This window comes from Physeter macrocephalus, chromosome 2, assembly GCF_002837175.3.
Source record: "Physeter macrocephalus isolate SW-GA chromosome 2, ASM283717v5, whole genome shotgun sequence".
NCBI lineage: Eukaryota > Metazoa > Chordata > Mammalia > Artiodactyla > Physeteridae > Physeter > Physeter macrocephalus.
Window position 1 is genome coordinate 111,047,426 of NC_041215.1, and position 27,172 is coordinate 111,074,597.

Sequence of the window (27,172 nt, forward strand, 5' to 3'; positions counted from 1 at the left end):
GGAGAGGCCATAACAGAGGAAGGCCCGCATACCACAAAAAAAAAAAAAAAAAAAAAAAAAAAAAGTAAAACTAAGTTTTTAGATTTTATTTACAGGACTCATCTTGCTGGGTGATTTAAATTATATATTTTGTTGGAAATTATTTTAAAAAATGGAATGGAATTTTATCTCATTGTGTTATTGGTAATCCATCAAATAATTAGCAACTACTTTTATTTTTCTATGGCATTTGTATCAGAATTCATCAGTTAATTTTTTTTATTCTTAGTGCGAGAAAAGAGGAAGAGCAACCATTTAAACCATGTAAGTAAACAGTTGAAAAGTTAAGAAATTAATAGTTTGAATTAAAAATATGTCTGCCATGATTCCTAAAAAATATGATGGATCCGATACTGTAGAATCTTTTTTGTAGATTTTCTAAATCTCTATTTTCCTAATTATCAAATGTATTCAGGGAAGTCTTTGACTTAGTAGTGCCCATTTTTTAAGGGTTCTGACATTTAAGTTAAATTTCAATAATATGGTTGTAGTATAAAGATCTGCCTTAAATTCTTTTGCCTTATTTTTTTGATCTTATTTTTTAACCAAAGTAATAAAAGTATAATAGGTAAGTTAATTTTTAGCACTGTCCATTGACTTCTTGTCATAGCAGGTGAAAGCTTAGCTTCTTCACTCCACCATGATGTTATTTCCCTCCCTCTGTCCCCTCAACATGTATCAGTTTTTATTAAATCAGAATCAATGTTTACATTACTACAACTCTGCAAATTTGTGTGTGCATTGCTGAGCCATATAGTTCTCTGACTGTGCCTCCTCCTTGTACACCCTTCATTCTTTTTCTTAAATATTAATGAAATTGGAGCACTTCTGCACTTCTCTAGGATAATCCAGTCCCCTTTTTCCTAGCCAATGTGATCTCACACAGCCAGATGCAGTAAGTAGCTCCCTGCCCGGTCTCCCTGCTTTCACATTCTTCATTTTTTCTGTGGAATTAATTTCCTGACTATATTCACTTGCCTGTTTTCTAACAGCTATTTTTTCCCCAAAATGTTTTAACATTTGTCACATGCCTATCAAAAATATTTTCTGTCTACTAAGCCACATCTGTTCCATTTTTTTCTTGGAGACACTTTTCCCCAATCTTTTGTCTTCTTACTCCCATATAGACTAGTGTTCCCCTAGGCCTGCTCTGTGCCTCTTTTCCTGGGATATCTGTGTGAAGTCATCTGGGATCTCACATAACTCTTCTCTCTTGTGTTGGATCCCCTATGTCCTAGATTCTGTTTCCCTATTGTTATACTTCCTTGTTTTACTGGAGCACATTTTCCTGGGAAAAGGGCACATGGGCAGAAAGTTTATAGAGATCTAGCCTCTCTGAAACTCCTTCGATTTGATAAAGTATAGAATTCTAGGTTGAAACTAATTTTTGCAGTTCTAAAGACATTTCCCTCTCATCTTCTCATTTACAGTGTTGCTCTTAAACCTGTTGACATTGTATGATACATTGTACATTACCGATTTTAGTCATTTCCCCCCATCCCTTCCTTCTCTGGAACCTTTTAGTACCTTCTCTCTCCCTGGGATTTTGAAATTTCATAATTTGGTTTGGTATAGACCTTTTTTGTGTGTTTCTTTGATATTCTGTTTTTTTCTTCCAGGTTCCTATTATTCGGATGTTGGAAGTCCTAGACTTACCAGATCGCTAACTTTTTTCCCATCCTGCTTTGCATTTTCTTTTTGTCCTGCTTCCTGGAGATTTCCTTGACTATGCTCTAATCCTTCTATTGAATATATTGTTTTATCTACCTTATTTTCAATTCATAGAGTTCTTTTATATCCTGTCATTCTTTTTTCACTGATGCAATTTCAAGTTTTCATTTGCTCCTGAGCTTTATCTCTCCCATCAATTCCTTCTTCCTGTTTTGTTTTTTTTTTTTAAAGCATCCTTATATTTTATTTTATTTATTTATTTTTTGGCTGCATTGGGTCTTGGTTTCTGCACATGGGCTTTCTCTAGTTGCGGTGAGCAGGGGCTACTCTTAGCTGCGGTGCGCGGGCTTCTTATTGCGGTGGTTTCTCTTGTGTGGAGCACGGGCTCTAGGGCATGCGGGCTTCAGTAGCTGTGGCTCATGGTCTGTAGAGCACAGGCTCAGTAGTTGTGGCGCACAGGCTTAGTTGCTCTGTGGTACGTGGGATCTTCCTGGGCCAGGGCTCGAACCCATGTCCCCTGCATTGGCAGGCAGATTCTTAACCACTGTGCTACCAGGGAAGTCCCATTCCGTCTTCCTGTTTTGATCTCTTACTTGTTGGGGGCTTCCCTCAAACGTGTGATGGTCCCTGGCTGGCTGTTAAGATCTAATTGGAAGCATCACTTGGACAACTTGTTAACTGATGGGCCTCACTGCAAGGATTTGGGGACCACGCCTCTGAACTCTGAGTCTGCCTTGGGTTCTGTAAGACAAACTGGTTTTCTTGTTCCTGTCCTAGTCACTCTCTGTAGGTACCAAGGTTGTGCTTCCTCTGTTCTGCCATGTCAGCTACCACTCCTTTATCTAGTCTTTTCACCTTTCAAACATTAAAAATCATCTGCTGTTTATCCTGTCTTATGTATAGCCTTTTTAAAAAATGCCTTTAATTCTAGTGAGATGATATCTCTGAAAGCAGGGGGAGAGGAAACAGATTTGTAGTCAGTCTGCTCAAACTTAGATTTATTCTTTGAATATAGGTTCTTAGTTTGAAGTTTTAATTCAATATAATTAACGATATTAATTCAGGCAATATTTTTGATTATACCTATAATTAGAATGTTATACTTTTCTACTAAGGCCTTGAGTATGAATTCTATTCAAACCACTCACCCTACCATATTGTCCATTAATGTGCAACACAGATGGAGTATTACAAATTTTTCAGTTAAAGTCATTGATTCTTAATCAACATACCTAAAACTTGTGAAAAGGGGGAGGAAAAAAGGGAACTTCAGCTTTATTCTTTTAATGGGTTAAAATCAGAGGCAGTAGGCACAGTGGGAAGAGTCATTGGGTGGGGGCAGGATATCAACAGGTACTTGGCCTTTAATGATAAGTTTTGGGGGTTGTTACTTACTAGCCTCCTAGGTATGATTATTTTCTAGTCTTCACCATTAAACCTGAAGTCTACTAAGCAAGCTTTCCCCTTGTAAAGATTGTAAAAGTCCATCTATTCCATCCTTAGTGCTGAATGAAGATAAATACTCTTCTTCAGTGACCACTTGAAATAATACCTATGAACATTAAACTGTCAGTAGTGTTTTTTTGCTACTTGATTTTTATGTATTTGCATTTTATACCCTTATGTGTGTCAGTGTAGTTTATTGAGGTTGTGAGCCAGCAATGGTAAGGCTTTAATCATAAAGGACAGTTATCTTAAATTTTCAAGCAAGATGAGAGGAAAGTAATCTGCTGGCAGCTAATATATCTAGGCTTTGCTCAGAGGCTTCAATTCTGCCATCCTTTAGTGAATACTAGATGCTGGAAAGTTTGAATAGTTTCAGGAATAGGCCTGTGGAAGTGTTTCTTTTGTAGGATCGAGCCAGTAGACTGTAAGTTGCTGATACATTAAATGAGCCCCCATAGGACTATAGACCACATCTAATTAAAAATTTTAAATGTTTTAGCACTAATATTTCCAAAGACAAATCAATATACATTCATAATAGAAAAAAAATTTTTTAATAGAGGAAAACAGAATAAATAGCACCCAGAGCTCTACCAACTAGTCTATATTTTGGTACATTTCCTTACTATTTTTATTCCCCTCATATATATAGATTTTTGGTCAGAATTGACTTTTATTACGTGTAGTGTATGTCATATTATACCCTAATAGTAGTGACCTTAAAAGATAACCTGCTTCATTTAGAATCAAAGTATTTGAATGAGTGAATTTTCATTTTTCATGCTGTATCTGTTTTTAATTACACATTAACCAAATAGCTTAAGGACCATATCAGAGTTTTAGTTTAAAACATTTCTAGCTTGAAGGAGAAATTAGTCTTCCAAATAGTGATGCTTTTCAAATGTGTTGCATCTAAAACTTTTTGTTAATAAGGAATAAGTGGCTTTGCATAAAGCATCTGAAACAAGCAAAATGGTGTTTTATATACCATTTGGATATTTCTGATTATTGGATACTGGCAATTTTTATTTAAATGCTCTGTATTTTAAAAAGCATCAACTAGATTTTCTCCCTGCCTCACCTTTCATGTATTTGTGGAGGACACTGATGGGAGAGTGTGACAGCATTGTGAAAACTATTTTATATTAGTAGGAGGAAGGAAGGCTCCTCTGAATTAGTAAACAAACAAAAGCCAAAAACAAAACCCAGCTTTAAAATTGTTTGTATTCTGTGGTATTAAAGAATGCTACTATTCCTTCCAGTTGCTTTCAGTGATTGGGATTTGGTTATTGGCCTTACTTTAAGGAAGAGAATTGTCCTAACATAGTTTAGGCCATTTTAGTATTTGACTATTGCCGTGTTCATGGGCTCTTCACAAATAAATGGATACTTCTAAAGTGTTTTAAAGATAGTTCATTCTCTAGAGGGTCTCAGAAAGTTCTTTGTCACCTATCCAATACCACTGCAGATAAATTCTCACGAATTTGTATCTTTAGTAAGATTTACCTTCCAGTTGTAACTGATCTTAAATAATTTCTCAAACACTTGTTGAATCCTGATTTGTCCCAGATTCTGTGCTCAGTAGCTGGAGGTAGGAGAAGAATCTTCCTAACCTGGAGAAGCTTGTTTACTTAAGAGGGTGGTACTATGCCAGCCGCTGAGACCATGGAACAAAACAGTTGGTAAATTAGATGTGTGAGTGCCTGCTGGCAAAGGGATCCTAGAGGGAAGATGGGGGTCAAGCTTGCTGGGACAGGAGGAAGAAAAAGGCATTGCAGGCACTGAGCAGCATGGGTGAGGCAGGAGTGTCAAGTAACACGTAGAACAGGAACAATTTTGAAATGAATGGAAAGTATTCTCTGAGGTTCTCACTTGAGTAATGTAATGGCAGTCTTACTTAAACATGAAGTGAGAAGTTAAATTCTCCGAGTTGTTTTATCCGTTTTTTTGGATGCGAGAGAATCTTTAAGTGTAGTACCTTTTTGTCCTCCAGATAAGGAAATTGAGGCCCAGAGAGACTTACGGCCCCCAGCTTTTTAGTGATAGAGCAGCCCTGGCATGCCCAGCCTCTGATTCGAAAACGTTTGTTTCGTCACAGTCTTCCTGAACTAATGCATTTATTATTGGTGTTCATTTACTGCAGTGAAATGCTCCTGTGTCGGTATTATATAAAGCATTACGTTTTATTGTAGTAAATGAATAGAAATAGGAAATCTCAGCTGCATTTCATTGCTTAAGGAAAAAACCCTGAAATCTTATTCTAAACTTTTTACGTTAGTATAAAGGTAATTTATAATAGGTGCTTGCCAGGTTTGATAATAGGTACTATATATCGGGCAGCATTTTATAACGCATTTCTCAAAGCTCGTCTGTGGCAGTCAGAGTGTAGAGGTTTCCCATAGAGCTGCACATGATATCACACGCAGGCAGTTCATGGAGTGTAAGAAAAATCTTAATGCTTTATCGTTTGACATTTTAACCAAGGAAAAAAACACACTTTTATAGGTTTAACTTACTGTGACATTTTCTTCTATTTCCCTTCCCCTTCAGGTATCTCCAGGGCAGCTTACTAAAAAGTATAGCTCATGCTCAACAATATTTCTAGATGACAGCACAGTCAGCCAGCCTAATCTTAGAACCACAATAAAATGGTGAGTACAACTAGGTTGCCAAGGGCTGAGTGACAGACCCCCTTATCGCTAAAAGCATCCTAGCCATACATAATTTCATTCATTTGAATTGTCCTTTTCAGTGATCAGGTTAAAAAACTGGTGTCAACTATATATTGATTACAAGGACCTAAATATGAATTTTCAGTTTCCATTTTAATCTTAGAGTGCATGATAGAAGGGAAAGCCAGTTAGCAAATAAGAAATCCCAGAAAAAGTATAAATCTTTATTTGACGCATTTCTGTTGTTAAGACATTGTTGAACATAATGAGAAAGAGAGGTACTTTTTATTGGCTATTTCTAGAAAAAATTATTTCTTTATGAGTTGTAGTCCTAAAACAATGTATACTACTTTGGAAGCTACTCTTAGAGGAAGGAACAGATTGTCCCCTACTGGCACCAAAGTGAATCTGCATTTAAATTTAATTGGATTTTGTCAGATTTATCCCACTGTGCATTTTTTTTCCTGCACTATTTCTGTATGAAATTTTACTTCTCCTTCCTGTCCCCTAAAGAGGGGGAAAATATATCAAACCAGTCTTAAGAAATACACACTGAAGCTTAATTTTTTTGTAGATGAAGTTTGTTCAACTGAGTTTTTAACTTAATAGATACACTTAATTTTAGTTTATATATATAAATAGATCTCCAACACACAACTGTATCAATCACAGCAGAGAACAACAAAAGAGATGAGGTTTCGGAAACATGGCTGTGGTCAGGCTTATACTTAAGAAGACACGAACAGTGTCATGATGACGAAAACTGTTCCTTAATTTCTGGGAGCACCTCATAGTCCACAATCGGAGACGCACTTTCAAAACACCCTAATGATGAACCTTTCAAGTTTATTTAAGAGAAAAAAACCAAACGGGATGCAGAGCTTCTTGCCTCCTCCCTCGCGGTTGTCCACGAAATATTAAATCTCCTTAGGATATGAATGTTGATTTTTCCAGAACACAGTTTGGGAAATGCTATTTGAAAATATTAATATCCTTATCCTTAATTTTATTTTTTGTCTTAAGTTTATAAGCTAATTATATTTTTAATTGGTTTTTAATGTGCCAGCTTTTTTTTTTTAGCTACTTAAATTATCAGTAACTTCTACTTTAATTAAAGACAGCAAGTTCACAGTCATAATAATGTAACTTTCCTCTCTTGCTTACAATAATAGTTGCAGTCAAATCACGTTTCAGCAAAAACTGAGCCCCATCTCTCTCTCAAGTCCTGAGTTTGGGCACTTATCACATAATCACTGAATGTTTTTATTCAGCCAAGACACTGAATCTGTGGGTACAAAAACCACTCTACTTTGGCTAGAGTCACAGCTTCTTTTGAATTCAAAAGAGCCTGATGTCCAGTATATAATTCAAAAGTACTTTGAAGATTAACCTTGCTCAGGGACTTCCCTGGTGGTGTAGTGGCTAAGAATCCACCTGCCAGTGCAGGGGACACGGGTTCGAGCCCTGGTCTGGGAAGATCCCACATGCCGCAGAGCAATTAAACCCGTGCGCCACAACTACTGAGCCTGTGCCGTAGAGCCCGCGAGCCACAACTACTGAGCCCGTGTGCCACAACTACTGAAGCCCATGCGCCTAGAGCCCGTGCTGCGCTACAAGAGAAGCCACCACAATGAGAAGCCCACGCACTGTGACAAAGAGCAGCCCCCGCTCGCAGTAACTAGAGAAAGCCTGCGCACAGCAACAAAGGCCCCGCGCAGCCAAAAATAAATAAATAAAATTTAAAAAAAAAAAAGATTAACCTTGCTCAGACAAGTAGGTTTCATCCTTTTTTTTTCCAACCTAGTCTAATTTTTGGAAGTACAGTAAATTTTAATTTGCTCTCAGTAAGTTTTAAAAATGATCATTCATCACATTCATTATTGGTGAAATAAAGGTTTATTGAGAAAATTAATAGGGCCAATTGGCTTTTAGGAATGATTTTGAAAATGTTTATCATGGGGTTAGTTTTCAGTGGGGTAGTTGTTCTCAGTGGGTTAGGTGAGCCTTATTAGAATCACTTATGCAACTTTTCAAGATGTATGTTTCTGGATGCACAAAGTCCACCCGCCTGCCCCCGCCTCCAAGACACAGTGTGTCTGTCTGTCTGTCTGTCTCTCTCTCTCACCCACCCTCACCCACGCACACACACTTTTTGACAGGATGGGGAATGATGTGAAGCATGATTATATGGACAAAAGCATCCCGAGTGATTCTCTGATCTGAACCCTAACTCATTCATTCCTGAACTTTGCTGCACGCTGCAGTCATCTGGGGATCTTTAAAAACAATCCTGATGCCCAAGTCATACCCAGTGCCGGTTAAATCAGAACATCTTGAAGCAGAAGCCAGGCAGTTTTTAAACTTCTCAGATGATCCCAGTATGCAGCTGAGCTTGGGAGCCACTATTTGGTTAGAGGGCAAGAGAAAGAGAACTGCTTCTTATAATTGGTGGGACCTTGGGTAAGTCAGTTTTAAGCCTTGGTTCCCTTATCTGTAAAATGGGTTGTTTAATTAAACGTCATCTACAGTTCAGTGGTCCTTTCCATCATAAAACTTCTAATTCTGTGATTTTAAAATCAATTTGAAGATGAAACTTTGAAGCACTATAGAAGTATCCATCTTTGATGCTAACAATGTTACAGGCCTTTATACAAGTGCTAAGATTCTGTAGACCTATTATACAATTCAGATTTGCCTTCCCTCAATTATTTTGAGTTTCCTTTTAGACACTGAGAACAAAGGGGAGCATATAACTTAACCAGAGAACCCCTTTGTTGCCTAATATACAACATCTATGAATAACTTAGGAATATAGTACCTTAAAAAAGAGTACCTAAGGACTTGTATCTATCTGTTCGTTAATACTTTATTTAAAATAATTTGGAAATACCTGTCATTAATAGGATACTGTGTAGTATTATGCTGTATTATTAGCACTGCTTATTTCAGGATAGCTAGACCTATCATCAGTTTTGTGGCTATAAAATTTTGCTATTAAATTTTCTAATAATTATGTAAAAGTGATTTTAAATCATTTTGGTATAGAGCACTTTTATTATTTACTTTTAGGGAAATAATGGAAAACGGATGGGTAGGTGGATAGCGAACTAAATCAACTGAAATGCAGGGGCTAACAAAAAAACCACACACACACACACACACTTTAAGCTTGTGTATAGATAGATATAACTTGTACAGGACAGAAGGTTTTGTGGGTAGAAGAACAAATGACGGGAAGTATGTAATAATTTATATATTATAATAATGAACCAAAACATGCCTTCTAACAGCATATCTAGCATTTTAGGTCTCCTAATTTTGCTAAAAGCCGAAGAACCTAAAACAAGGGGGAAAGCACCCATGTGTACTGTTCTGAATTAGAGGATATCAGGGCCACTGGGCCTCTGGAAGGTCTTCCCTCCTTGCTAACCCCTTTTAAAAGATGTCTTCAGGCCTGATATGATAAAAATCAGTTATTACAATGTATTTTTTTCCCTCCACAGTGTGACCTTAGCAATATATTACCACATAAAGAACAGGTGAGCTCTTTTAAAACCTATCTGTTATTCCAGCTAATTAATTTACAAGGTATCAAGTTTAGCGTTAGGTAATAACTATAGATGTTACTGGCATAAGCTTTTATTATTAGAGTGCTTTTATTACAATATTGAAGTGAATCATTTATTTTTATCTTAGGACTCTTAATTCTTAAGTTACTGAGCATCCCAAAGAGTATTTGTTTATATGGGTTATATTGATAATTTACTGTATTAGAAATTGAAATTGAGAATTTTAAAAATTAAATCCATTGTATGTTAAAACAGGGTTTTCCTTAGCACTATGGAAATTTTGAGCTAGATAATGCTTTGTTGTGGGGTGTTGTCCTGTGTGTTATAGGATATACAGCAGCACCCTTGGCCTCTACTCACTAGATGCCAGTAGCACCTTCTTCCCTCCATATTACGACAACCGAAACTGTCTCCAGCCATGGCCAGAAGTCCCCTGGGGGACGAAATCACCCCTGATTGGGAACCCCAGTGTTTAACATAAGTCATTTTTTTAATGAAAAATAACTATTTTCCACAACAAAAAATGTTGAGAGAAAAGTATCTCAATAGAAGACAGCTGATTCTCATATCCATTCTCTCTTCAGTCATTTATTCTAAAGAAACAATATGAAGAAGATCCAGCCGCGTGCAGATATATAGTTGGAAAAAGGTGTATTTTTAAAGCCTTCAGATAATATATTCTTTGATACTGTACCAAAAGTCTGCATGTGTTAGTTTCTTAAATTGGTTAAAATGGAATTCTAAATCATATCAATGAACTTGTAGTAAATACTATGTTAAATTAATACCCATTGATCTGTCATGCATACTGAGTAGGTCTTTTTACCTGTACGTGATATTATCATATTATACATTGGTCATTTGGAAAGTATTGGTTCACATTTCTTTAGACAGTGTCAAAAACTCACTTTTGTTAGTATCACCACCAATCTTACCAGAAAAGTCTTTTTTTTAAGTTTGTTCGGTTTTTTTTTGGTTTGTTTTTTTTTTTGTTTTTTTTTTGCGGTACGCGGGCCTCTCACTGCTGGGGCCTCTCCCAGGCTCCGGACGCGCAGGCTCAGCGGCCACGGCACACGGGCCCAGCCGCCCCGCGGCATGTGGGATCTTCCCAGACCGGGGCGCGAACCCGTGTCCCCTGCATCGGCAGGCGGACTCTCAACCACTGCGCCACCAGGGAAGCCCAGAAAAGTCTTAAGTATTGAGAAGTTGTCAAGTTCACAATAGAAGGTACAAGTTTTCCAAAAATCCTGATATTTTTAGCTTGATGGCTTGAATTTTATCATTGGCAACAAATAACTTTAGAGTTATTTTTCTTGAAGTGACAGGCTCACTTTGTTCATTTTTGAAAGAATGACTGTCAGTTGTACATTCAAATAACGATGGTGTTCGATGAAAAAAGTGTTTCAAATAAAGATGGTGTTCGATGAAAAAAATGACTTACCACTAAGTCACAAGTGCTTTTCCTTAACACAGCCATATTTCAGTACGTGAAAGTGCTTAATGCATACTTTCCACTTATTCAGAATATTAAAAAGAAGTACCAAGGTTTAAGAACACTATTAATTTTTACTCTTTTATCAAGGATGTTCTTAAAGCAGAGTTTTAACTGCAAGTGGCAGTGAAGAATTGAATGACTTCTAATTCAGTTTGGTACCACTGCCTTGATTCATGCTCAGAAACCAGCAGTTTTACCCACTTTTGCTTTTATACATCCATAGCAAATGTCACACAGTGTGAAGGGCAGGTGTCTTAGTATTCTTATAAAAGCAGTTTTGACCTCTTGGGCCTCCTGAAGAGGGGATAGGGGGGAATCCCAGAGGCCTGCAGCCCACATTTAGAGAACTGCTGTTTAAATGAGCACAATGTATTAGTGTGGTGAAATTTTAAATAAAAAGCCTGGTTTCTTTTAAAATAAAAAGACAATTATATTTTTAACTCAAACTATTTAAAAGAGACAGGGGGCTTCCCTGGTGGCGCAGTGGTTGAGAATCCGCCTGCCGATGCAGGGGACACGGGTTCGCGCCCCGGTCCGGGAAGATCCCACATGCCGCGGAGCGGCTGGGCCCGTGAGCCACGGCCGCTGAGCCTGCGCGTCCGGAGCCTGTGCTCCGCAGCGGGAGAGGCCACAACAGTGAGAGGCCCGACTACCGCAAAAAAACAAAAAAAAAAAAAAAAAAAAAGAGACAGGAAGAAATACACAATAAGAATATGAAGAACTAAAGAGAAAAAAACAGGAAAAAACCATGGATCTCATATTCACTTTCATTGAAGTTAGAAGAATTTATTGCCCACCACCACTGCTTTATAAAATGTTCTTGCATATTCCAGTGTGAGGTTAGAGGAGTGAAATATATTGGTTTACTAGCATTGCCTGTTAGGGAGGGTCAGGGCTTATAAAGGCAACTCTGGCTGGTTGTTGTAGAAAAGATTTCACAGAACTTGATGTGCTGAGTAAAAATAGGTCAAGAAACCTTTCTAAGGGCGGAATCCAGGAGAAGAATTTATAAAACTGTTTGCTTTGTTGAAGGTTAAGCTTCCTCTACCCCTCTCTCTACTTCTAGCAGATATTTTATTTTACTAAGATAGTAACTCCTGAATTAATTTTCTTAATGCACATTCTTATTTTATAGAGATGCAGATAGATCCTTGGATATTTTTGATGAGAGATCACATCCACTCACAGTAAGTGTCAGTTTTATTGAAGTTGTGTTTTTCTCTTATACAGTTGTGTTTATTTCATGCTGATTTGCTTTGAAATTAATTACTAGAAGAAAATTACTTCCTCCAGCTCGAAGTCAAATTCATCTTCCTTTAAGTCTTCTTCCCCACGCCATGTTGTGTCTAGTCATTTTACCGAAGGCTTGTTGTATAAGGGGTTGATGGATAAGAACCGAGTTGCACATTGTATGAATAGTGAGCAGGTAAGTAAACATACCCAAGTAACAGAAAATGTATCTTTTTAAAGGATGATTTTCCATAGCATCAAACAATATAAATTTTTGTAAATAAACCTAATATGATAAGACCTCTAAGAAGAAAATTAGAAAACTGTTTAAATTTTAAACCAATTAAAATGACAAAGTTTGAAAATTCACTTCTTTGGGTGCTCTGTAGCCACATGTGGCTGGTGACTGCTGTGTAGGACAGCACATTCTTGGAGCATTATGGTTACAGGATACTGGAAATGTGTTTTCAAAGTTGATTACAGAAAAGTATGACATATGGTGATCAGCAAGACTTTTGAGCCTAAAAATATTGGGTTGGCCAAAAAGTTTGTTTGGTTAGTGAATATATTCAATAAAATTCTTGGTGAAAATGAAAACTGTGTCTTTTATTTTTACTTAAAACCAAACGAACTTTTTGGCCAACCCAATAGTTTACATTTGGTTAGAATTCTGTGGGGAGGAAGGTGGAAATACATAAAGTTTCTGAGGTTGTGCCTGTATTTTTTTTTAATGAATGGTGGTGAGTATTGGATCTCTGTGGTATTTTAGGATCCCATTGTTTATATTTAAAAGACGACAAGACATGTCACCCAATCAAAATTATTTTAAGGGGCACATGGGCCCCAGTGTGAAGACTGCTATCTTAAGGGTACTTTTAAGTATTTTTCTTCAATGGATACTTAAATACTGCATTTTTTCTCCTTTCAGCGAGAAAAGGTTCCAGAGGAATACTTTAAGCATGATCCTGAACACAAATTCATTTACAGATTTGTTCGTACTCTTTTTAGTGCCGCACAACTAACTGCTGAATGTGCAATAGTAACTTTGGTAAGATATTTTTTCTTTCCTAAAGCGTCTGTAGAAATTTCTGTCTTGTACACATGGTATGGTCCTGTTTTTCCCAAATGAAAGTAGGTTCCTGAAATGATCATTAGAACTTTATTAAGAGAAACCTATCAAAAGAGAGTAAAGTATACACATTTGAGCTTTAATAATCATTACGATTTAAAATGTTGCCATTGCTTTTCTCATCACAAAACAATTGCTATTAAAGGCAGCAGCAGAGATTTCTGGTTTCTCCTTCCACACCTGAGGGCACACATGCACGCACAGCGCACACACGCACACACAGACGACGCATGCTGTGGTGGTAGGGTGGGGCAATTACTAAACTATCTGGTCCACAGGCAGAAACAGGTTCCATGTAGTTTGAAGCTGAGTCCCAGACTGCACTGCCTAGGCAGTTCTGATGTGTGTCCTGATTGAGAACTACTGCCCTCAATTCTCTGTTCCTTGGATAATGGTGTTAACCATCCCCGCTGTCCTCTTATTGCCTGCATGTGAAGTTGCCCAGGATCAGGGTGCCAGTAGTACTTCAAAAGGCTTTACTCTAGTTAGCCTGCTAAGCTACAGCTGTGTAAGGACCTTTTTGTCATCCATTCCGAATTCCTATGGTAAGATTTTATCATTTGAATAATAAATCATATTCAAGTGCGAGGTAGTTGGGATTGTTTTACTCCTCCCTATAGCAGACCTGTAGAGGGGAAAGTCAGCTGCATGGTCTGCAGGGAAGGAATACTTAGGCCACTCACTGCCTGCTCCTGTCAAGGCAGAATTTAGGAGAGGAGGCTTGTCCTTTTGGAAAGAGACCCCTCAGTGGGTACTGGATCAGACACAGGCCTTTTCTTGGAGCTACAGCCCACTTGGAGTGCTTAGCACATGCTTGAGAGAGGCAGGAATGGTGCTTGCATGTGGAGAGCTAGGAAATGCAGGAAGGAGAGCATTTGGGTTGGAACAGGGGCATTTCTTTGTAGACAAGTTAAGCTTGATGTACCTGCGAGACAGCAGAATGGCAGTGTCTAGTAATCATTTGAATATATGGGATTGGAGCATGAATCTGAGCTAGAGGGAGGGAATTAAGTGTAGCTGTTCAAATGCAGAGAAAGTATGTAAAATAAAAAGTGGGTAGAAGATAGATCTGTAGGGACTGTCAGCACTTAAGGGACAAATCCCCAGAGGAGTGGCTACAGTGGTGGGGAAACCCAGCAGAGAATCAGAAGAGACACCAGAAGAGGTTCAAGAAGGAGAATGCGGTCCAAACGCTAAATGCTACCAAGAAGTTGCTCATGTCATAAATACCCACCGAATACCTACTCTGTGTCACTTTCCTACATATGGGGGGTGGAGGAGAGAATAGGTTGGATAAATAAAGTTCTTGCCTTTATGGAGCAAGTGTGGAAGACGTAAATGTTTGTGTTTTTTTTTTTTATTGGAGTACAGTTGATTTCCAGTGTTGTGTTAGTTTCAGGTGTATAGCAAACTATAAGTTTTTTTTTAATGAGTATTTTTTAAAAGATGACTGTTTCAAGTAGTGGTAAAAAACCATGAAGAGAAAGCAAGGTACAGGGATAAAGTGATTAGAGGGGCTTACTAGAAAGATCAGGAAGAGCCTCTTTAAAGAGGTAACGTTTGAACCCAGGACCTGGCTGAGCTGAGGAAGATCAGGAACGCTGGCATTACGGGCAGAGGGGACAAGTACAAGGCTCTGAGACAGGAACATGTTCTTTGTGTTCAAGGAAAAGCAAGGTGGCCATTGTGATCGGTGTGGGGAATGAGGGAAAGAACATGGGTGATGAGGTCACAGAAGGACAATGCCGTACCGCACAGAGCCTTGTAACTTGCAGGCCACGGGAAGAAGGTATTTGTTTGATGGGGAAACCTCTGGCAGATCTGGAGCAGGCGCATAAAGTACTCTTAATTTAAGAGGCGCTCTCCTGGCTGCTTTGGGGAGAACAGACTAGTCTGTTGGGAGGCAGAGAAGTTAGGCAGTGGCAGCGATACAAGTCAGAAGTGACAGACAGAAAAGCGATCAGGGTACCAGTGAAGGTAGAGATAACAAGAAGTTCTAACAGACGGGAACAGGATAACTCAAGTGCAGGTTTTTGGTCCCAGCGACTGGGCGTGTGGCAGTGCTCTTTCAGTACGAGAGAAGGCCTGGGGAGTGGAGCTCTGGGATGAAGAGCCCTGGGTTGTTTGTGTGAAGGCACCGGTGACCATGGCAAGAGTAGTCTCTGTAGAGTGGTAGCGGCAGGAGGCTGACTGAAGTGGGTTAAGGAGAGGATGGCAGGTGAGGAGCCAGCCTCAGCCCTGAGGACGCCGTCTAGGGGCCGTGGGGGACAGGCTGGGGACGTGTAAGCATTCACTGGAGGAAGCCTCTGACAGGGAGGGAGAAGTTGTTCAAAAAGAGACTAACTGTGGGAAGTGTTCTGCAGAAGTGAGATGGAATCAGCTTCATTCATAGCTTCAGTGAAAAGAAAGAAATCTCGCTTCCTCCGAGACAAGTGGGATAAATGAATATCGGCACGTGCACCAAGCTTGCCAGTATAAAGGCGAGAGGAAGTTGAGAGATTGCCAGTGTCGTTTCAGTGCCTCTGATTAGTCCCATAAAGTAGAGAGTTGAACCTTGCCGGGAGAGTCGTTCTTAGGGTACGAGAGAGTGCTGAGTTCTCTGGGGAATGGGAGCAGAATTTCACTAAGAACATATAATCTCAATACCCATGTCTGAAAATACAGTGAGTTTGGAGAGCATTGGCGGATCTGAGCTGTCAATCTGATAACCCCTCAGAGAGTAAACATACTCTTTAAAACTGGACATTTTTCTTTTTGTCAAATGGCATATATACTCTTCTGCAGAGGTAACAGCAAATCACAGCCTACCTCTATAATCTTTACTCAGCTGTGAAGTCCATCCAGTTCTTTGTAGGATAGACATTTGATATATGTAAAAGAGACCATGAAATCATCTCACAGACTGGCAGGTTTAGAGGAGCCGCTGGGATACAGACACAGGCAGCTCTTCCCAGCTTAAAACCAAAAGAATTGACTAAGCTGCAGATTATGTAAGACAGAAAAGAAGAATGAAATGATAATGGAGATGTGAAAAATAGGGGATATGAAAAGGACTACCCTTTGTATGCATGTGTGTTCCTTAAAAAGGCACTAAAATATGGGAATACTTGATGGTTGTAAAGCCCCTTTGTACTGCCTGTCCTGCTGTGCCACACAGCAGCCACTGGGAGGCTCTCTTGACCACCAGTTTTTATCTTCAAGTTCGTGCCACAAAAGGACTGGTTACTCTGAAGAGAAGATAAAGATGTTGCTCAGTCTTACCAGAATTTTACACACTCCAGGACTATGTAAAATCGCGATGCAGCCACCACCAGTCTGCTAGGTACATTGCACATGGTAGGCACTCAAACATTACTGAACAGTTGAAATCGACACTGGGCTGTATGTGCTGCCCTTTACAAGTGGGTAGGTAATAATAATACAATGCGTGTCTTTAGAATGCCCTTTGCTGAGATGTCCTTTCATTCCTGTGACCAAAATTGGGTTGGAAATTCACACGGGCAGAGTAGAAATATCAGACTAACAGAAATATCTGACTTACAACTGTGACCTGGCCTCTGGCCTTGGCTTGGCTGAGCAAAGTCTTTGTAGAACCTAGGAATAAAAGGCGTGTCAAAAAGAGATGAAATCTGTCATTCCTAACAATTCTTATCACAGCACTTAAACTGAACTAAAATCAAAGATCAGTGCTCTACTTTTGCAGGTTTACTTAGAAAGGCTTTTAACTTATGCTGAGATCGACATTTGCCCCACTAACTGGAAAAGAATTGTTTTGGGAGCCATTCTTCTTGCCTCCAAGGTTTGGGACGATCAGGCTGTATGGAATGTGGACTACTGCCAGATCCTCAAGGACATTACAGTTGAGGACATGTGAGTTTGTAAGGTTATGGTGAACTTTCTAACCATTTTCCAATACCTCATTTGCTCCCATAAAGTTTACATTTTAAGAAATGTTACATTTTAAGAAAGGTTACATTGTGCAGAGAGCTGAAATAGACATAAAATTACAGACTTCTTTCTATCTAGCTGTAGTATAACAATTTGTATTTCCCCTCATTAATTGGTAGGTCTTGATGTGTTATTGTTGTAATATTCTGCTTGATAAATTGAAATTATTTTTCTGGTGGTTTTTGCCAAACATTTTACAAGCTCACTACCAGAACAACATGGTACAGTAAGTAACTTCACAGCTTTCTTAAAGCTGTCTACCAGGTCCAGTCCATTTTTAAGGGGCACATGCCTGGTCTTTGAAGCAAGTGGCCACTGTTAAGGTCTTAGGGGCTCTAGACTACTGACAGGTTACAATTTCAACCTGAGTCACACATTGTGTATTTGCTTTTGCTGGTCTTTTTCTCCTTTTTATCTGAGGTTCTGTTGTTACAGAAACTATGATGTACAGGTAGCCACATATAAAGGTTTCAGATCCCTGTGTTCCTGTCTCCTCCCCTAAAGTCTGCTGAGTTAGGAAACGCCTGCCTCTCAGGTAGTCCGGGAAGCATCACTGGGGCCTCACCCAGGGCACTCAGCAAACACAGCAGCACTTTGTGGGGCCTTAAGTTAACTAGGCAGGTTCTCCTCACAGATGGCACGCTCACATTGGCGTGAAACACCAGGCTTCCAGTCTGGCTCTGGTGAAGGGCCCCAGGGGTGGGAAGCAGGGTGAGCCAGAGAGGTACTTCCAGCAGGAAGCGCCCGCTTGACAGTGAAAGTGCCTTTGTGGGTGGCATTCAGGAAAATGTGAAAGGACACCTCTTGATTATATTGGACAGCAGAGGCCGATCAAGGTGGCAGGCAGGGGCAAGAGTTTGTTTTTGTTACCTTTGCCCCTTACTCTAGATAATTCAGAATTACCAAAGTGCATATTTACAGCTGAAGCGAGGAAAGTTGTGACTAAGAGAAGGGACCAGTGACTGTTGTCAGTAGCTGTCAAAGTGGCTTTTGGTGAAAATGTCCACTTTGGTGATAATGTAAACCAGGTGGTCATGGTGATATTGCTGGTAGCAATCTTAGCAAACAGTGTAACAGCAGATAATGAATTTGAAATGACTAGAAGTGCTTTTGGAAGTTGCAGAAACTAAAGTGACGTTGACGAACACTATCCTCAGTCTTTAAACTGGTCCCTTGAAGGAAGGAAAATTTGTAATCGTGAACACCATCCCTGCCATGATGGCAGCTGAAATTTTCTCAGAACCTGCAACTGAGCTGACTGGGGCTCTGGTTCCAGGTACAACATCAGAGAACATGCAGGGAAATGTGTGGGTGTTCATAGATGTGAGCCCAGGAGCATCGGTGGCAGTGTCCAGCTACGAAGAAACTAATTCTAAACAGCGCTTTTCTGTGTAGAACAGAGAATCACCAGGAGCTATGTTTATAATAGGCTGCTTTTGTTTATGATCTTTGGAAGTTGGAAAGCATCACAACAGAGTGTTTAATACACATTTGTTTCATCCCTCTGCTGTTGACTACTATTTGTAATGGTCTCATTTTGAGTCTGAATTGAAAAATTGCTGTCTATCAGCTTTTCCTTACAACTTTCTAACATCTATGTGTCTTGTTAAATATATATTTCCCTTCAAAAGAGTAAGTTAAACTGAGCAGCTGCTGTTCAGAAAATTTGCTGCGCCTGTAAATGGTATGCTCTTCAGCCATCTAGCCATTTAAAAAACAACAGAAAACACAGAAGATGCATATTCTGTAGGCATAATGCTTTTCTTCAGTGATTAAAGCTCTATTAATAGACATGTTAATCCTATGAAGTACTGTATTTCCACACAATTAAAGTGTATTAGTGGAGAAAATATAAAAGGGATAGTGAAGTGCATTTATTCCTGTAGTAAATTAAGTCCTGATTAGCTGATTATCAAAACATTATCTGATTTACATTTCTATAGACTTCTGGCCCTATGAACAGGAAATTAATTTTGGAAGTAGGTTCAGTTAGGTTTGAAGTTCAACAAATGAGAAACCTCATCTCTGCTCATACTCTGCTCTCCATACAGGAGAACATGGAGCATCTGTTGATTTATCCAATGGATAAAATAGTAACACTTTAAAACCAAGAAACCAAATGTATTGTAAAATAAGCCACTCGCATGTTTGGGTATTTATCCTTTTTATATAATCAACTCTCTGAAGTGATTGCTGTGAAAAGTGGTAAGATTTACTCTAATTTTATATTTATTTACTTAAACATTTGGCAAGCAAATGGCTGGATATGGTCACAGAAGCCTGCTCCCAACACCCTGCTTTCCCACTTCATTGAATTCGCCCCCTGTGGGCGTGTGCAGTCTGTCCTGGCAAGGGGCCGTAGGTCTGAACATGCTGGGCTGCTCTCCTAACACCGGGGGAAACAAGCGCTCTATCGGAGGTCATATCGTAAAGTGGGTTTAGTCTAGCTGAGACATAATCTTACTGCCTTCCTAAGCTTAAAAAGTGCATCCTGTCCTGTCATGGTGACGACAACTCACCCTAGTAAGGTTAAGGTGAACAGAAACTTGCATTATGCCCTTTGACACAGCCCCATGCACCGAGTGGGGGGGGGCGGGGGGGCGGGGGGAGGGGGAGGGGATTCCCTTTCCCATCCAATGTAGCTTATTTATTTACTTACTTGAGATGAATCCTTGTTGCCTCAAGAGTTTTCCCCCCTCAGAGATAATAGCAGTGGCTCTCGATGGATCCATTTGTTGCCGTGGTGATGTGCCCACTCCTTTTGTTGGCTCCTCTCTACTTCAATAAGCCCCTTCCTGTCATCAGCCCGGTGAAAATGTCTGCAAGTTCTTCAGAGCTAATAAACAGCATACATCATTCCTTTCATCTGATCACTATAGCGGGGGCCTTGTGAGTGAGTGTGGAGCATGAATCGTACAGCTGCACTAATGGAAGTCTGAAGAATGAGCCCCTGAGTCAGCAGCATGAGTGCATAAGAGGGCCATAACCTCTTCCCCCTTGTCCCAAACTCAAAGTGCTGGGATGCAGAAAGGACCACAAATAGCTGTACCTTGTTTGAACATTAGGGTATTAATCCAGCTGGGTAGCCATTATTTGTTTCAAAACAGTATTTAGAGCCATCCTAGTAGCTCAGGATGGTATTTTTGATGATAGCCCAGTCGACTAAAATTGTCCTGTGTTGGTTTTGTCTTCTCCTCCCCCAGGAATGAGATGGAAAGGCACTTCCTGGAGCTACTTCAGTTTAATATTAATGTTCCTGCCAGTGTGTATGCCAAATACTACTTTGACCTTCGCTCCTTAGCAGATGACAACAACCTGAATTTTCTATTCACTCCTCTTAGCAAAGAAAGAGCACAGAACTTAGAGGTAAGGCTGTGAAATCACTAACTGGGGTTTTCTGTCAGCCATTGAAGCCACATCTGTAGCTAAATTATATTAAGCAGTGATTAGGAAAATGGAAAGCTGTTAACAGTTTGAAGAGCTTATTAACCCGTTGGCATCATATTTCCTGTGTCTTTTATGGTTTATACAGGGATCTCACATTATAAAAAAAAAAATTGTCTCTTCTGTAACCATAATTCAGAATACTTTAAATCATATTTAATCTATTCTTAACGGTTTTCCATTTGAACCTCTACACTTACATATAACCATACATGAATAATTTCTTAAAATTTCTTAAAATCATATGTACCTACATATCATATGTACCTACATAATCTACTTACCACTCTTAACTGTCTTTTTTTTTTTTTTTTTAATGATGTTTTGGACTATTTCTACTGTCTTGATTTTTTAAATAAATAAATAAATTTATTTATTTATGGCTGCATTGGGTCTTCGCTGCTGCACACGGGCTTTCTCTAGCTGCGGCGAGCGGGGTCTACTCTTCATTGCGGTGCGCGGGCTTCTCATTGCAGTGGCTGCCCTTGTTGCAGAGCACGGGCTCTAGAGCACAGGCTCAGTAGTTGTGGCGCATGGGCTTAGTTGCTCCTCAGCATGTGGGATCTTCCCGGACCAGGGCTCAAACCCGTGTCCCCTGCATTGGCAGGCAGATTCTTAACCACTGCGCCACCAGGGAAGTCCCTCTTAACTGTTTTTTACTCAGCTTGCAGTTCGTGTGTGTGTGTGTGTGTGTGTGTGTGTGTGTGTGTGTGTATCACAGTTCAGTCCCATGAGTTTATTAGACAAAGGATCGGTGGCTAACCTGAGAGACCTATACTTGGAAGGTATAATGTGGGTTCAGATACTGGATGTAGAAAGTACATGAGTTTTTAAAGTAAATGGTAATGTACATGGAACAAAGTAATATTTATGGCTTATGATTTTTGGTGGGTATACAGCAAAATTCACAACTGAAATGAACACATTTAAAATAGATACTTTCTGTGGTACCTTGGTGGTACTTTAGAATAAGATGTTTTTCTACCATAATTTATGTGCAAGTGAAATAGCACCTTTCAGCTCTTCAGTCATTAGACCTCTCCTACCTTCAGCACATACCTGCCTCATTAAAATTTTCTTAGAGTATGTAATAACTAATGAAAATTGAATAGAAGTTGAATAGCTGGGTAAACACTGATTTTGCCCAATTGTATGTCCATTACATTTAAGGATCAAGTGTGTAGGTAACAGATGATATTGCTATTAGGAGCCTATCATTAGGAACCCAATTTTTAAGTAACTCTAAGTTATCAGGGCAAGTTACCCCTTGCCCCAGCAATCTACTCATAGCCCTTAAAGGTTATTACCTTAGGCAATTGTCAGTTAGTGTAGATATCAGCTATCCAAAGTAGCAGTAACTATGAACTATCTAAATGAATGTAGATGTGTGGCTTATCAACGATGCTCTTTTTGTTTTTTTAAGGTCCGAACATTTTTTTTTCCCCTAATTGTACCTATGTTCTACCTGATTGACTTTCCTAGGCCATTTCCAGATTGTGTGAAGACAAATACAAAGACTTGTGTAGAGCTGCTATGAGAAGGTCTTTCAGCGCTGATAATTTCATTGGTATTCAGCGCTCCAATGCCATCCTCTCTTAAGGGAGAAGTGAGGGGTTGTAACATCATAAACCCATCGTAACAAGGACTGGAGAAATATCACCTCTCCTGCTCAGAAACCAGCAAAGTTAGTATTTTCACCTTAAAGAAAGGCATTGAATTCAAGAGACTCATGGACAAGCGAAGATTATGCTCATAGGAAAGAACGGGACCTCGTCAATGTAACACACTCTTCTGTCCTTTTTAATGTAAACAGAGTTACAAAAACCACTCCAAAGCTAAAAGCTCCCAATCCCCGCACAGATACCTGCTTACTATGTAGGCCGATAGCTGTGAACTATGTGAGGATTTTTAATTAATAGTTAAAATTTTTAGACTTTAAAGACACTAATTATATAACTTTTACGTTTTTCCTGTTTTTCTTGCCTCACTGTCCCATACTGCTGCATATTCCTTTAGAATCAGTGCAGTATTACCATTAAAAAATGTGACTCCTAACAACTCATAAAGCCAAACTTAGGAACAGACTGTTGTAGCATCGTTAGGTTTTGAAGGGTTCTTCCTCCCTACTATATCATTGAAGCTGCTAGTCATTATTGGCAATCAATTTAAACCAAAAAGCTGCTGAATAACACTTGTCATCCAAATTCTTTGCAGGCAGTACTTAATAGCATATTAGCATGTTTGGGATCATAAACAGAGAAAGTAGGTTATTTACTTCTATTGGGTCCGTGCTGCATTTCTTGTTAACTATAATGGTGCTTCTGATTTTGTGATGATTTTCCTCTCTGTTAAATACTTGTATTAAAGGATATTTTCATAATTCCAGCCAACATGGTGGTCCAGTAATTAACAAGCCGGTAATGAAATAGAAGGTGTCCCAAAAGTCTTCGTGCAATTTCAAGCTTTAATATAGTGCGCTTGGATACTCCAGAACACTGTTGCAGAAGTATAAATGCTACAGACTGGCAAAACATCACTTGAAAGTTTAATCGAATTTCTTCTAAACTCATTTAGTTTTGTAAATTTTAAACATTAAGCTTTTAATATTAATATTTTGTTTCAGCCCCTCTTGAGGATAGCAAACAATGGGCTGAAACAAAAAAATTAAAATTAAGAGCTTAAGGTCAGAATGGCCATCATCAAAAAATCTACAAACGTGCTTGCTTCGGCAGCACATATAATAAAATTGGAATGATACAGAGAAGATTAGCATGGCCCGTGCGCAAGGATGACACGCAAATTCGTGAAGCGTTCCATATTAAAAATAAAATCTACAAACTATAAATGCTGGAGAGGATGTGGAGAAAACGGAACCCTCTTGCACTGTTGGTAGGAATGTAAATTGATACAGCCACTATGGAGAACAGTATGGAGGTTCCTTAAAAAACTAAAAATAGAACTACCATATGACCCAGCAATCCCACTACTGGGTATATACCCTGAGAAAACCATAATTCGAAAAGACTCATGTACCACAATGTTCATTGCGGGTCTATTTACAATAGCCAGGACATGGAAGCAACCTAAGTGTCCACTGACAGATGAATGGATAAAGAAGATATGGCACAGGGCTTCCCTGGTGGCGCAGTGGTTGAGAGTCTGTCTGCCAATGCAGGGGACGCGGGTTCATGCCCCGGTCCAGGAGGATCCCACGTGCAGCGGAGCGGCTGGGCCCGTGAGCCATGGCCGCTGAGCCTGCACCTCCGGAGCCTGTGCTCCGCAACGGGAGAGGCCACAACAGTGAGAGGCCCACGTACTGGGGGGAAAAATAAAGATATGGCACATATATACAATGGAATATTACTCTGCCATAAAAAGAAACGAAATTGAGTTAGTTGTAGTGAGGTCATACAGAGTAAAGTAAGTCAGAGAAAAACAAATACCGTATGCTAACACATATATATGGAATCTAAAAAAAAAAAAGGTTCTGAAGAACCTAGGGGTAGGACAGGAATAAAGACGCAGACATAGAGAATGGCCTTGAGAACACGGGGAGGGGTAGGGGTAAGCTGGGACGAAGAGAGTGGCGTGGGCATATATACACTACCAAATGTAAAATAGATAGCTAGTGGGAAGCAGCCGCATAGCACAGGGAGATCAGCTGGGTGCTCTCTGACCACCTAGAGGGGTGGAATAGGGAGGGTGGGAGGGAGACGCAAGAGGGAGGAAATATGGGGATATATGTATATGTATAGCTGATTCACTTTGTTACAAAGCAGAAACTAACACACCACTGTAAAGCAATATTATACTCCAATAAAGATGTTAAAAAAATGAGTTTAGAAGAAATTTAATTAAACTTTCAAATGATGTAAGTTTGTGGCATTTATACTTCTATAAGTATCGAAGCTTAAGATTGCACTAGGACTTAAGGGGATACCTTGTATCTTCATAGACCTGCCCTCCTCTTTCTAAAATAGTCCTTTGCAAGGCTGGGCTGCTTACCTGCTTGATCACCTAAGTTTCTTTTTTCTAGATTTGGTAAAGGAATTACGAACAACAAGTGTTAATTCACATGTAATAAATTGAAAGGAACTGGACCCTAATAGTAGTGATAGGAGAGTAAGTGATAGGAAACAGCTTTTCTATCCTATGTGTTAACCTGGCTGTAGGTGTCTCACTTCAAGTTCTATTTAAGAGGAAACATATAAACCTTAGGAACCCTTAACCTCAGGCTTTAAAAGGCAGGGAGGTCCAGTAATCAGTCTTTTAGGAGATTGGTAACGATGTCACCTAAACTTGAAATATTTAAAAAAAAAAAAAAAAAAGTTAGTGTTCTCAACTATGTGAAATCTTTCTCCTCCTACCTTCTCAAATGTAATCCTAGGAATTTTGCCTGTAAACAAAGCATTTCTGGGCCAGAAATACTTTCTCTCTTTATAGCAAGGCTTCACATTATATTGAGTGCTGCAGGTTCCATCATTTTTAAAGGACAGAGACATAAATGATAAATTATGGTATATAAAATATTACAATCTACCACCTCAAAAAATATTGTTTATGGAGTTTGGAGATTCAAGTACTGATTGCAGTTTTATTTTGAAAAGAATGCTACAACTTATGTGGTTTTTCTTCCTCATGTTTATATTAAAAGAAAAGCTAATAAACTCTATTTTAATTAAAATATATGGCTACTGTGTTTGTAACACTTCTCTCTCTTCACCTAACATTACAACTCCGCCTAACTCAAATGTTTCAATCAGCTCTGATAGTCGGGCCTTAAAGCATTTTCAAACTAACCATAAGTTGTTTTGACCCCTGCCTTTAGTTAAGATGTAGTCATTTATTGCTTCAGCTTACGCTCTTTTCAACCTGAAGATAATCTAGTACACTTAAAATCACTGGCTACAGTGCTCAGTGGCATAATGCATTAGATGTTATTTTTGAATTGTCTGTTATGGTACCAAGATGGAAATGCACATTTTAAGATAAAAGTACGTAAATACACAGAGAAAGGAATTACAGGAATACTGGAGAATCAGAACTTGAGTTGTTTGAGGGTTTAAAGCAATTGAACAGGAAAGAAAATGGAAGAACAGGAAGCAGTAGAATTGTGGTTGCTGTTAAGAGGGTGACTTTTAAACAAGCCACGTAATTTGACTTTAACATGCTATTTCACTTACATTCAGTTGGAAACATACCAGATCTCTAAAGTTTATTTTAGACCCTAGCCACTGCACTTGAGCAATATTCCATCAGTCCTGATAGTATTGCCGTGTTTTCATCCACCTTAATTACCTTCCTAAGGTCAGATCTTTAACTTCGTTCTTGTTAAGTTGCTGATTAGGAGAAATGATCTGATTTAGTACAGAAGGGAAAAAAATCTATCACAAGTCAACTGTTTATATCAGTAGTTTGCACCACGTAGTAATATGCCAGTTACTAAGCAGAAATGCTGACATATCTCGAGTGGTCGAAGGTTTAAAAAAAAAAAAAATGGGGGGTAGGAACATTGGACATGACTGTAACTTCAAGAACAAGTTGGTAGAATAAGGAGAATCGCTAAAAATTGCTTTTTCCCGTCAGCTTTAATTCTAGAGGCAATACAGCCATTTTAATAAATGGGAAATTGAGGCAACTTAAGGTAAAAATTTAAACATCCCTGAAAGTAGGTTCTCTGACAAATACGGGGCATGGAAACTAGTTACTAATAGGGTGGCAACTATGGCATTTTTTTCTAGGATTTTATACCTAGGAAGGGTTTGTTCCCTAAAGTCGTAAGACTATAAAAGAATATCTGACTACCTGAACTCAAATTTTATTTCTTCGCTTTAAAAAAAAATTTTTTTTTCTCTATTGGAATACTGACATCTGTGCAATTCTAACTCTGGTATACCGTGAACTGAACTTTATTCTTTACAAGGAAAAGACAAAGGTTTGAAATGTATGTTTGAACCAAATTAAATTGCTGTCTTTGTAATGTTAAATTCATATGGTTGACCCTAAGACAACTTCTTAGGGCCCAGTGTTTCTGGTTAAGAGAAAATTTTTCCACCCTGTATCAGATTCCATCATGACCCTATTCTTTCACATTTACTCCTAATGTACCTGTATGCCCATTATTGAAATTCAACACAACAGCACTAAATCCTAGTTTTACAACAGGTCAAGTTTCATTTCTTAGTTTTCCCATTCTATAAAATATACCATTCCTTGATTTTTGAAAAATGCTGAAGCCAGTATTTACTGGAAAACAAGTCACTCTGTATTCAGGTTATGCAATGTTTTTGGAAATGTTTACCTATAGCGTGTAGGTTAGCTAAAATCTTTCATCACCCAATCCTTCTCTCTAACCACATGTAAAATGACTACGACTGTTCCCTCACCCAGAAGCCGCATTCTTGAGTATAGAGCTGTTTGGTAAAGCACTTGACAGCTGGTAGGGGCTCTCCCAGGGGTAAGTGCTCATTTCTCTGCAGAATCTGTAGATTACACCCAGCATCTATCAGTCAAGTTAAGGATTAGATCA

At 39.1% G+C, this 27,172-nt stretch overlaps 1 protein-coding gene and 1 non-coding gene across 4 annotated transcripts in view; both read left to right on the plus strand.

Annotated features, from left to right (window-relative positions):
* CCNYL1 (cyclin Y like 1) overlaps positions 1–25,201 on the plus strand; it is a 36,665-nt gene extending 11,464 nt beyond the window's left edge. Inside the window, exons 3-10 of one of the 3 annotated variants that reach the window (XM_007110646.4) lie at positions 269–303; positions 5,707–5,807; positions 9,332–9,367; positions 12,028–12,079; positions 13,051–13,170; positions 17,051–17,121; positions 20,403–20,565; positions 22,126–25,201. In XM_007110646.4, coding sequence (XP_007110708.1) covers positions 269–303; positions 5,707–5,807; positions 9,332–9,367; positions 12,028–12,079; positions 13,051–13,170; positions 17,051–17,121; positions 20,403–20,565; positions 22,126–22,242 — 695 coding nt within the window. In that variant the 3' untranslated portion in view covers positions 22,243–25,201. Of the gene's footprint in view, positions 1–268; positions 304–5,706; positions 5,808–9,331; positions 9,368–12,027; positions 12,080–13,050; positions 13,171–16,954; positions 17,122–20,402; positions 20,566–22,125 lie in introns of all 3 variants that reach the window. The other 2 variants (XM_007110645.4, XM_007110647.4) reach the window with 2 other exon arrangements.
* Positions 23,360–23,466, plus strand: LOC112065127 (U6 spliceosomal RNA). Its single transcript, XR_002891854.1, has one exon. It is a non-coding gene; the product is annotated as a U6 spliceosomal RNA (small nuclear RNA).
* Positions 25,202–27,172: the final 1,971 nt, after the last annotated feature.